At 38.3% G+C, this 13,094-nt stretch overlaps 1 protein-coding gene across 1 annotated transcript in view; it reads right to left on the bottom strand.

The window, feature by feature from the left end:
- AKAP6 (A kinase (PRKA) anchor protein 6) overlaps positions 1–13,094 on the bottom strand; it is a 232,497-nt gene that overhangs the window by 6,231 nt on the left and 213,172 nt on the right. Inside the window, 2 exon segments of the mRNA XM_009886945.1 lie at position 1; positions 3–2,911. The exon segment at position 1 is cut by the window's left edge and continues 145 nt beyond it. Of these exon segments, the coding sequence (XP_009885247.1) occupies position 1; positions 3–2,911 (2,910 nt within the window).

Here is a 13,094-nt window from a genome sequence, read left to right as displayed (position 1 = left end):
GCTCTTCCCCAGGACAGGCTTCAAAAAAGCATTCAATATTTTCTCTCTCATCTGTGAAGTCCAGTGGCACAGGAGTGCTGCTCTTTTCCTCTATGTATTTGATCACCTCTCCACAGTCACTATCATGAGAAGAAAGTGAAAGATAAGAATAGAAGTCCCCTTTTCTTAGCTGAATGGGTCTGTGAGAGTGTTCTAACACTTTTTCCTTGATTTGTGCTAATGAAGCTGGAGCAGATGACTCACATTCAGGCTGTGTCTTACTTTTCAAAGCTGTTGATGTCATGTCTATGATCTCCCTCACAAAATTGTGTACTGAGCCATCTTCCATGTTTCTTTTATCAAAAGCAACAGATTCACAGTTACAGCACAAATCAGGACCGTTGGCTGAGGAGTCACATTCTGCTTCATTGGATTTCAGGGCTGTACAGCAATCAGATTTTTCAGTAATGCTCCTCTTATGTTGTTGACCATTAGGTAAGGATGTTTGTACAGCTGTATCTTGTATGTCTACACAATTCATTTCTGAGGAAGATTCAAGACAAAGTTTTTTAGCAGGAGAGGAAGCAACAGAGTGATGATCAGGCTGAAGATGAATTTGACATTCTTTGGGAGGGTTTCTGGATCCGTCTGACGACAGAACAGTCTCCTTGCCATCCATATGTGAATCATCTGAACTGTCTGTAAATGCTTCACAGATACAACATTCATTTTCAGCTTCTCTGACATCAAGTGATGCATGAGTTTTGGGAGTTGCTGGTGTTCTAACAAGACCTTCCTTTTGACCATCAAGAGTATTTTCAACATTGCCGTTCTCCATATCATCCACGAGCTGATCCTTCACAACCTGAGATATATCTTTCATCAGGTGACTCTTTATCCCTTTTTCACAATCACGTGGTACATTCTTACTGTTGCCATTATTTTCTGATATTTTCTGTACTGAACCATTCAATAGTGTTTCAATGCTCAATGTATCTGTGGCTTTTGATGTCTCATTACTAACTTCTTTACTGCGCTGAATTTCATCACTGAGGTTACTTTTTCTCTTCTCCCTTGTCAAAGAAAATTTTGGTCTAATCCAAGTTTGGAGTTCATTTTTTATATAATCAAGCCCTGAAATTAAATTGCATTCTTCATAAATATCCTCATCAGTTGCTATACTGGAGTCATCATCTTCATCTTTGATACCCAGCTCTTCCTCAGTTAAGGTAAGGGTGGAACTTGAAAGCAAATCACTGTCATCTTCATCATCAGTACAAGCAGAAGTGCAGGAGACATTAACAATCATGCTGACATTGACATCGCTCTCATCAGCTACAGATCTATTAAGATGTTTTCTAAATGATGCGTTTGAATCTGGTATTTTATTTCTGTGCAGTACAATGTCTTCAGAGCAGAGAGAAAGATCCTCACTGCTGCTGAGTTCAGTGAGAGAAGCTGCTGAGTCTTCATTGATTGAGGATGCAATATCTAGAGACAGCTGTCCAGTAAAAGACATTTTTTGAGAGCTACTCTGGAGTGTTATGTCAGAGATGCTGCGCTTTATCTTTTGATCTAAAGGGCTCTGGATATTCTCTAAGCGATTCAAAAGATCTAATGTCCTTTTGCTGAGTTCTCCAACAGAATCGCTGCTTGCACTTATGTCTCCTGAGCCATGATGACTAAAAAGATCTTCGTTGCTTTTGTAGGAAGTCAGCCAGCTCTCCAAAGAGGCGCTTCGCTGAAGACCGTCTCCACTTTTAAAAATACCTGAGCTGAACAAATCACCTACTACAGACAGAGATTCTAATGAAGAACTACGAGATAAAGTTGAAACCTGTCTTGTGTTCTCTGTAACAGTTAATTTTCTTACAGTTTCTGCAGGTTTACAGGAATTGGGATCTGATTCCCCAGGGATACTTGCCAGAGCATGGTCATGAAGAAACCCATCTGGTTGTGAGTCTCCAGGCTTATGTTCAGATTTACCAGGTATTTTATCAAAACAAAAGCCATGAAACAGACTGCCCTCTGTATGTGTTTTTTCAATTTGCGATTGTTTCATTATCACTGGTAATTTGAATTTGGAGCCTTGAAGATATGAGTAATCGTAAAATGTAAAGACGTCATGTTTTCCTTGCAATTCTTCTAGACAAACAGGGTTACACATGGTAATGCTGTCCAAATCCTCATCATTCTCACTTTCACAACCTGCAGAAGGTGCCAACTGGAAATCATCTGAGAGACTAGCATGGTCTTCTTCAACTTGCTTTATTTTTTGTTTTATTACATCGACTATATCATCCACTTGAGTTTCTGCATGCCCAATTTCAGGATTACTCTGAGTGCTTTCAATATCATTTAGCAAAAATATTTCTGAATTATTTGTAGTTTCTGTATCACATTCACTCACTATCCCACTCTCACTCTCAGAATGCCTGCTTATGTTTCCACTCTGATACATATAGTTATATGGTTTTGCCAATGTGGTCCCCCCTATCAGGTCTGGCAGGGATTTGGTAGATGAAAACGATGAGTCTTTACTAAGACTTTTGTTTAAAATGTTAGACTGTGTTACATTGGAGAGCTTGGATGTTTTTTTCAAAAAAGGCATGTGTTTTTTTTCTGACAATTCAATATTATGAAGACTATAGACCTGATAGATGTGAGGATTTGGAGGGGAAGTAATGCTGGGACAATAAAGAGGACTTCCACGATCACTGATACTTTCATCTTCCTTCCCATCGTTATTACCGCGTTCTCCTGAAGCAGGTTTCTGGCTTGGATCATCCTTCTTGAGTTCCTGATCGGGATCACTTAAGTCTTCATGAATACTGATCAGCTTATTACTTATGTCAGTTTCATCCCATTCTAGTGCATCTTCACTCGGACCATTTAGATCCATCAAACTGGGATCAATGACATTCAGAGGCTCCTGTAAAAAAAAAAAAAAAAAGTCAAAAATTAAAAATATTTACAGCTGCACTTTAAATATGCTTCCACTGAAATCATATAAGTAAATCGACGGGAGTAAAGTGCATTTTTGGAACAATGATCACTAATAGGCTTTTAATTTTGTTACGTTTCGTGTACCATTAAAATGATTAATTTAAATGAAACCTATTAAATTTTGTATGATTTCTTAGTCTTCTTCAGGTTTTTTTCTTATTTGCTGTCAAAATATAATAAAGGAATTTGACTTTTCTTAATTATAGATTAATTGTGGTTAGTCATTTTATATGTAACAAGCTGTAACCATTCTGCAGAATCACATAGGAGTGTGCTAGTAAGTCTGTTAGTAAAAAACATGCCACTTTATTATGTTGAAAATACAAGAATCTCTCTTAGCCCGCTTAAGTTTGAAAGAGTTAAGATATGAAGGATTTATTAAAGGATTTTTGAAATGTTTATAACAAACTTTGGTGTTGTCAGCCTTAAAACAACAGATCTAATGCACTGGAAACTACAAGACTTGATGAATTTTTATTAGAATTTCTATTTATTCTTTACTTGATAATAAAGGCAGTACTAATGACCAGTAAGTAAGACTAATGAATGTTAATATCCTCAGCTGTAAGTACAATCAATCAGTCTAATCAAATACTATGTGAATTTCAAATATTGTCTGTGCTGACACCTTTCTCTGGGAGAGGGATAATAAATAATTGAGCTAAACTTGGTTTGCTTTTTTTAAGACTTTTGTAACTTTCCAGTAATATTTGCTACTATGGGGTCAGAACACACAGCATCAAATTTTTTTCCTTACAGAAACATGCGTGGGAGAGAAAGAACACCTTGACAACTTTTCTCACTCAAATGTGATGTGTGAAATGGCCAACAGTACTGACTTACCTTACACCTCTCAAAATAAGATAGAAGTACTCCCTGATTTTGCAGCTGGTTCTCTGACCACAAATTGATTTCACTTTATTTTTCTATTTACTGAGAGGCATCCACTTTAGGGAAGACTTCCCTTATACAATAAGTATTGTAATAGAACTGTTAACTAATGTAGAATTGCTTAGTTTAAATCATCTTAACAGCTGAACAATGATGTCTATATCCAGAAAAACAAGCGCTTTTTCCAAAAAACCTTTCAACTATGATCTCTTGCTCTCTTGAGCTTTCTTGGAGCAAGTTTTGTTTTTCAAATACAGCACTGATCATACGCCAAACAGCAATCTAAACCACAGCAAACTTACAAAGTTACAGAAATACAAGCAGATAAAATGAGGCTGTAGTCCAACGAAGTGCAGTTGTACACAACTTTGTTACTGACTTAGATTCATCAAGACTCAGCCAAGGTTAATTGTGCAGGGCAAGGCACGTATCTCTGACTTCGATTCTCAGCTGGGAACTCTCTTTTTGAAGTAGGAACTAAAGCTGCTCAGCCCTTTTGTGAGAAATCATGGGATGTTCTTCAACAGCTCAATAGCCAGGGCACTGATTTTGGGTGTGGGACACTTTGTCAGACTGAGACACGAACCAGGTTCCCGTTCCCTCAGGAGAAGCCCTACCTACGTGCTGTTCTGAAAAGAAACCTGCTTCTCCTGTTTCATTTTGCATAAAACAATTAAATATTAATTGGGTCCTAGATAGATGAGGAGAATTTTATCCTGCAGCGCACATTTGACTGGCAAGAGGCACAGATAGATCCAGATCCCCGCTCCAGTGTCTTTTTAATTATGGATATAGGTGGCACTGTTTCTGTGCAAGACACAAGGCTATCCCATCCCCATACGTCCAGTAGACCAATGGCTAAAACACTCAACCGACATAAAAAAAAATTATTTTCTTCAAATTGGGCAGAGTAGCTATCCACCATTCAGCAGGGTGATCTGATTATTAATATAGTTGATAAACAGAGTCATTCTCCATGTAAGCTAAATCTGTGTCCTCGTGCTTTATTGGGCTTAGTTGTAAGTTACTGCAGCTGTGTTAAGAAATCTCAAATAATCATGGGCAGAAATATGGGTGCCAAACAATTTTTTCCTCCTTGGCAGGTTAGGGGGCTTTTGGTATTTTAAGAATCTGTCACGCCTGGTGAAGGCTAGAGTCTCTTTGTGGATCTACCTACCCCAAAGCTTTTATGGAGTAAATTTATTAGAGACCTGTGTTTTTTCCCGAGACATATTGGCTAATGATAGCTTAAATGTTAAATTACCATGAAAACACCCATTTGCTAGACAACTAAGGCTATCAGAGCAGTTCTGTACATTGTGGAGTTCAGAAATCCACATTTGGATTTGCCAGTTTGCCATGTTCTCATAATGGCTCCTGGCTGGTATGTAGTTGGACCCAGTTTTCCACCTGTAGCTGACCCTTAACCAACCTGCAAGCAAAAACTGCTGCAAGAGAATGACAGTAATTACGTTAGGTTGAAAACCTGTTAGATTAAACAAGAAATCAGCTACAATTACTCTTTTTCTCTGTGGCATATTTTGCGACTCTGTCGTACTTTGCGTTAGGAAGATGTTGTTGTGAAAAGCTTCCTTAACTGCACGATTTCACTGTTTTAAGCTTCTGCCAGCTGCAAAAAGAAATTCCCGAAGGCAGGAAATCAGCAGCAGGTTCCAAGGATTTTATGTTCCATAGAATCTGATTTTGTTTCTCAAAACCAAAACATTTGGTCCTTATTGGTCAGGAAGATAACCTTCCCCCTGTAAATCAGCACTTGGCTGCGTTGTTGGTTGTGCAAGTCAGATGGACTGAAACAATAAAACATGTAGAGTTGTGACCTCAGCCCGTTCATCTTCACTGAGTGCTCCTTACTTCAAAGCCTATTTTTTATTCTTCAAATGCACACGCTTTTCTGAGGCCTGGTACATACTCAGAAGTTGTGCAGGCATAGCACAACTGGTTATGGTAAGGGATTTGATCATATTTTTTTTTCTTCTGATTGTCACAGCTATAATTTCAAAGGCTCTTATCCAGATATGGCCATTTTGCCAGCATAGCTTTCTCTGTCCAAAGAACTGACTGAACTGATATTAGTAAATTACCACTTTTCTTATAAGCATCATCTCCCTTGAAGAAAGTTACCAGTACAACTTCAGTGGTTGTCAGCTAGATTGGCAGCCCTTCCCAAGTGCAGACCAAGTTTTAACAAACCGCCTTGCTTAAGCAAAAAAAAAAAAAAAAAATTGTATTTGGCATTTTTAGCAGGGGTATATATTTACCCTTCCTTTTTTACAAAATTTAGGAAGCTGCTCAAACAAGAAAGAGCCTTGAGACATTGCGGTAGTTGTTGGAGAGAGAAGCACCACACAGACTCGTGAAGAAAGCTCTGGTGTGCAGAATGGAAGGTGGTGTCACTCCAGCCTATGTTTGCACTGACAGCAGTGGCAAGGTGAAAACCAGGAATCGCTGAGGAGTATTTTTATCATGTCATATGTCTCCTTACCAGGCTGCTCAGTGAACAGGTGGATAGTGCTGGAGGATTAGAATTATCATAATAGTAATAGATTATTAGGTCTCGCCAACAGAACATTTAAAATTCCCCAAACGGATCCTTTACTTGGTGTTATACAGAGGATGGAAGGTAAAACACTGTAAGTGCCAGCTGGTATGAGAGCTAAATTCTGATGTCTTACTTTACTGGGAAAAAATGCTGTCGTTTCTTCTCCTGTCTGTCTGGACTTTCATTCCAAAGAACTGTATAGTATTGCACAATGCACCTTTTACACAAAGCAGAAATATCTTCTATTGCCATTTCCAATTGGGAAAGCTTTACCCGTGTGAGAGCTGTATCATGACTTTTATCCCATTTCACTTAAGGATGAATGTGGCTTTCCTAGAGAGTTTGCACTTACACACTCCAAAGGATGCTCTACCTAGCCTGGTTCAAGGTATCACTCCTGGAACCACAATACCCAACAAGAAAGGGGTCTGTCACGGACAGACATGCTGATCTCCACGTGTAAGGCAGACTACAACTAAAGAGAAGCTTTGAGTGTGCTACAGAGCTTCAGATTCCAGAGGGGTGAGACCTCTATGGTCACTCTTAAGCCCTGGCCTTGCTGAAGTCTGTGACAAAACATGCTGCGAAGGTACCATTCTCTCTGGCAAAAATTCTTTGGATACCAGCTGGTGTAACTGATTGCACTAAGTTCCCTGGAATTTAGAAACTTGTTTCCTATGTGTGCAAGAGTGTGAGAGTATAAATATACACATGCATATATACGTGTGTGTATGTCATCTTTCTAAAAATGAGTATCTTTAAAGTAGGTCAGAGTGACTTCATCCTTATAAACTCACTAAACACTACTACTTCTAGAGTAGATCTCGATGGTCACATGGTTCACAGTAAAAGTTAAATAGTTTTGACCAAGCAAGTAAAAAAATAACAATGCAGTAACGACAAAAAGATGCACAATATTGGGCGTACTCCTATTTTTAAAATCTGACCACTAGATAAACAACACCTAGGAAGCATTTACTGTTGCATGAAAAGTTTCTAATATAAATAAGTCAAGATTCAATTAAATTACAGACTCAGAAGACTGAAAGGTTGAATTCATTCTAATGTATCTGAAAGTGCTGCTTTAAGGACTTGACCTGTTCCTCATCTGAACTCTGAACTATTTTGCTCAGGACAGTATTCCCATTTCAGTGGGATAACTCATGTGAGCAAAGTTAAGCGTGCCCTTAAATGCTTGTAGGGTTGGTGCTTAATGGTTAAACAGTTAATCTGCTGAAAATGTTAATGGGAAGAAATAAGATTACTAAGCCAAATAAAGACATTTTCTCAACCCCAGTGTTCTTTAAGGAAAGGTCTCAAAAAAGCATTTTTTCATTTGTTTCCTTTACTAAAACACAGATAGTTTTGCTTTTTCTGCAGCAAATTTTATTAAACAATGATTCTCTGTTTCGGCTTCATTTGCATGTGCTACTCCAGTACAGATACTTTGTGTTGGTGAAATAGGCCTGTAATGTAACCCCTACGTACCATTATATTTTTTTAAAGGAATTAACATGAAAAAAAGAGCTTTTACAATAATAAATACAAACTCTGTTCCTCCCTCCCCTGCAACATATCCTTCAGTTGCTGTGGACAAATTATCCAAACTCAACTGCACTTAGGGGCCAGGGGAAAAAGGAAGAGAAAGAAAGAAAACCATCCCCCATCTCCAGGAATGTGTGCACATTCAAGGAAGACAAACATGATTTTGTCTTTTGAAAAACGCAAGCATGCCAAGTACTTCTGCTGAGGGAAATAGTCATGTGTACAGTACCCACTTCACCTCTGCTTCACTTAAGTTCATTTTCTAAATGAGGTTCCCTATACCATAGCCAACAAGAAAACTGTCCTCATTTCCCAACACCATTTTAATATGCATAAGCATACGCATAATATTCCATGTGCGTAATACTGAAGTGAACTGCACATTAAAATATGGTCTCAAAATATATAGAAACAGTATGTTTGCTCATAGATCACTAGAGAAACTGATCATTAACATATGTATTTGTTATAAATACAGTTAAAAGAAGGTGGTACGTGTTTATTTCCTGAGAAAATAAGATCCAAAACGATGGTTCGTACTTTCTCTTGCCTCATTTTACAATTATTATTGCCTTCCTCGATGTAATAATATGCTCAATCCTGCACATGCAGAACTTGTGTTTCTCTGTTAGGTATTATGGATGCTTACAGGTATTGCCAGGGTCCTACATGGGTGGTTGCACCTGCAGATTCCTGTACCACCACAAGGACACCGACTTCACTTCTGCTCTGTGCAGTCACAGATGTCACCAGCAAGGGTCTCAGTGCACACTGGGTCTTATGGGAACAACCGAGGTTCCACCATTGCTCAGGTACCTGTCTTTATGACGATACTTGAAGTTCTCTGATAACACTCAGAAATAAAAGTCTAGAAGATAGGATTGTCAGGTTTTAAAGCTGATAATTTTCTTTATCATGATAGCAGGTTTTTTGGCACACCTTCTATTAACAGATGAAATAACTGCAGGGACATTTTAAGAGGATGCCTAACTGAAAACTATTATTCCCTCTTAGAAGTAGAAGCGTTTTAAAAAGTCAGTCACTGGCCATTCTCTAACCACTCTGCTGCTACTTAAATGTCCCTCGATGATGCTAGGTAACACTGTGGGGTCAGTCGTGCCTGTGCATGAGTCTTGTGAGGGTCTTCTAACTTTCTTGGTAAGCTGCCCACAGTGCCAGATGGCCAAAAGAAAGAGTGAAAGGCTCCAGTCCCTCCACCACACACCAGTCAGTGCAGACAAGCCAGGCTGGAACAGAAGGTGAGCATCATCATCAGGTGGCCTGCAGGAATTTACTTCTATCACAGATCAAGGCAAAAGCAGGGACTCGACATCTTTAGTCCCTGCACTGTGCCCAGAGCATCACTGCTATCACACTACCCATTTGGTTTCCAGCCTCTATGGAAGCAGTGACGTCCTCTTTTTCCACTGTATCCTCATACGGCTTTCTAACATCTCTGGTTCTCATTTGCTGGAGAAGCCCTTTAAATGCTGCTAGAGAGCAGAAGAACATCTATAACATTTTTATATCGAATCATATTGTCATCCAAATAGGTTTACAATCCCAGACCTATATTCCAAGTTGTGTAAGTTGTGTATTTGGGCTTTTTTTTTTTTCTTTTTTTTTTTTTGTGATGAGAAAACCTGGCTACATGGCATATTTTACTGACTGTTGTTTTTGCTGCTTTGTAGTTTTCTTTTCATCTGTCAAGAGGTTACATGACAGGATTTTTCGCCCTTGAATGTCATTTTGGTCTCACCTTTACTTCAGAGGAATATATGATTTTCTTTGTGCTAGAATCCAACATAAGCCCTTGATGAAACTCAGAAAAACATTCCTACCTTTATCCAAACCCAAAATGTTGCCATGCACACCTATTTCAGAAAAGAGCAAATCCTGGCGCTCTGCCTCAGATACATGCCCATGCAAGTTGGTGGGAGTTCAACCATGCCAAGTCTCAGACTTTGACCCAATCAAAGATCGGTCTTTACGGTAAAGACAAAAAAGTCTATTAAAACCAGGAAATCTGGGAACTGACAATGCTTAAACACGTTTAACTATTGCTTGTCCACGCTGCAGAACTTCAGCACAACTTTTCACTGGTACACCTGTATTGATGCAAACCAGTTGCATTTTGCATTCAGATGCCCATGAACAACATCATACTGGCAAAGTTACAGTGGCACAATAAAATCACTACTGTTCTGTCTTTTTAGTAGTTAAGAGGTCTGCCTACTCGTTAAGAATACTCTCAATTTAGTATCATTTACATTGGAACTGGTACTCCTTTAACAGTATACTCTCAGTTAAGCTACAACAACTCAGTGGACCCTATAAATGGACTCAGTAGACACAATAGTCATCTCCAGCCTACACAGGCACATCAGGACACCTGGAATCATAGAGTTTTTAAGAGCTTTGTTTCAGCAGAAATGAATGTTTGTGAGAAACACTAAAGAGTGAGAATCACCATAGAAACAGATAGATATAAGGTACAAAAGAATAGGACATAAGCCCTTGGGAGCTTGACCTTAGGAGAAACCTAGAAAGAAAGTTTTATCACTGAGAGCTGGAGGAGAGAGGCTTGAATTTCTAAATAAAAATTCTTCCTGTATACTGGAAAGGGAGACTTTATCTATTATTTATGAATAGCAGGACTGCACGAAGAATATCTGGCTCTATCATCAGTTTCTCCTCCTCATGAAGCAGTTGAGAGACTATCAAATTTAGCCTAATTCATGTCATCAAAGAGAACGGGCTCTTTTCTCCCCCTATTTAAATTTTCAACAGAATTTCTTTGTAATCTCAGATCAGGCACTTCCTGAAGTCATCGATTTACCATCTGTAAATTTGGGATATTGACTAGAGAGCAGTCAATAAGCAAGTATTGTGAAGTCAAAAGCTAGAAGAACGATGCATATTGTAAGTACTTGCACAGTCTGCCTACCTATGGATTTCCAAGCATTAAGTTAAACACCACAGTTGTCACTAAATGCCAGAGAGTTCTCCTGGCGATGAACCAAAATTACAATAGTAAGCATCTGGAGGCTACAACAATACAACTGCTCCTTGCCATTACACAGCCTATATCTAAGAAGAGCTGCTTTTCAAATGTTGCAAAATAGAAACACTGTCCTTATCTCCAAGTATAAGTGGTCCCTAGGCAGAGGTCTTTCACTACAATCATCTCATCCTTGAACTTCCAGATTTTTTTTCCTGTCTCCATCACTGGTAAGTGATGATGTTTATAGTTTTCTCTGTACATAATAGTTGCCAACAAAGTCCTGGTGTTGGCTGGAAAAAAAGGATCGGAATTTTCATTCTAATCTAGTAAGTCACATGGATCCTGTGCAATGTCTTGCTATATGCACATTTTGGTTTGGTCACTTGAGAAATTATTTAATATAAGCATACTTCGTAGAAATTCATTTAGAAGAAGACAAATAATGGGCAACTATATCTTGTTACGGTGAGATGTTTGTATTTGCCTGCCTTAGTTTGTCTGAGTTCAAAACTACAATGGGGAGTACCTCATTATTACAAAACCACTATTGCCGTGGTTCAGCTTTCTTCTACTACAGGAGAGTTTATTTTAAGTGTTACACAGTCTAAACTTGGGCTCCAATGGGAACATAAACTGAAGATTTAAGTCTATCCACAAGGGCTATTTTCGGTGCTGGTGAGGCACAAAAATTCCAATGAGTACTAAGAGTTTACAATGTGGTGCAATAACTGAGGGGCACGAGGCTATTAGTAGTAGCAATATTAGTATAAGTGTTGTTCATATACAACTTTTAAAGCATAGAGCTCAAAGTCTTCCACGCAGCAGCTCAGGTTTGTACTGAAACTGAATGTTTGACACGCGCCTTTTTCAGTAATGCTTGGAGATTTTGGAACAGTTTATGGTATTTGGTTTCACACTGAAGAAATATCCCTCCCCCCTTTTAAAAACAGAAAAGGATTTTTAAAATAAAGCGTCTTTCCGCCTTGTTCAGTAAACCTGCTGGATGAGCTGTGACTCCATAAAGTTTAGGAACTCATTTATTATGTTGCTAGATCAGACACTGCATTTATTCACACAGTGCATCTCTAAAACCTAGCTTTCATTAGAGCTGTGGGGAGGCCGGGTCTTTCTCCCTTCACTCGAGAAGGTGAAGCTCAAGAAGATAATTAACCATGAAACAATGAGGAGGCTTGCTGGGTAAGCACTAGTGTGAAAACAGTTACTCCTCACAAAAGAGGGGAAATTAGCTGGCTAGATAAAAAAGGAAGTGTCAGACTGGAAGACTGAAAGGACTGCCAGCGTAAGTAGATAGCTCTATGCATCATTAATGCAATTTTTTTAACACTTAAACTTCACTGCTTTCTAAATTTAAATGCATTTAAATGCTACGTGTTAGGGGAGATTAATATGCCATTTTAAAATAATTTCTCTTAAGCTTTCCATTTTCTTGTTTCACCAGTTTTAGTCATCCATCCCACGTATGAAAAATCCACTGCCTCTTACTATTGTATTCTTGTTTACAAAGCCAATGTAAACAGAGTGTTCTAAAAAGATTCAGTTCACTCATTGTATTTTACAAGCCCATTATTTTGCATTAATACAGATATTTTTATGAACAGAAAGTTTGTTTTGATTTTACTGTTTTACAGAGTACAGACTTATGATGTGCGTTTCCTTTCAAAACTTCCTTCTACTCGAACAGTGTTCCCTGAAGCAGCCACATTTTTGGCAGAAATTCAGTTATATGCTATGCCAAAAGAAATAGAATAAACAAACACTGCTTAATGCAGCTGGCTAGGTAATTTACATATTACTGCACACCAAACACGAAGAGCTGAATATGGATTAGAGCTACAACGATGACACAAATGTCTTATATGTAAGGAGAAATGAAATTCAGATCATCATTGCTAACAATTTACATTTTATTATTTAATGTATATTATAGTACCTCTGACACATAAATGTATGTACATATTTAAATATTAAGTAGAGGTATGTACTATATTTTCTGTAGATTTTACAGAAAAATGTGCTAGAAAGATCTTGAAAAACTCTTAAGTGGGTAGATTTTTTGAAGTTTTCTTTGGGGGAAAGCAGACTACCTAC

The sequence above is a fragment of the Charadrius vociferus genome, unplaced genomic scaffold (genome assembly GCF_000708025.1).
Source record: "Charadrius vociferus isolate BGI_N301 unplaced genomic scaffold, ASM70802v2 scaffold14, whole genome shotgun sequence".
NCBI classification, from domain to species: Eukaryota; Metazoa; Chordata; class Aves; order Charadriiformes; family Charadriidae; genus Charadrius; species Charadrius vociferus.
This window is presented reverse-complemented; position numbering and strand designations above follow the sequence as displayed.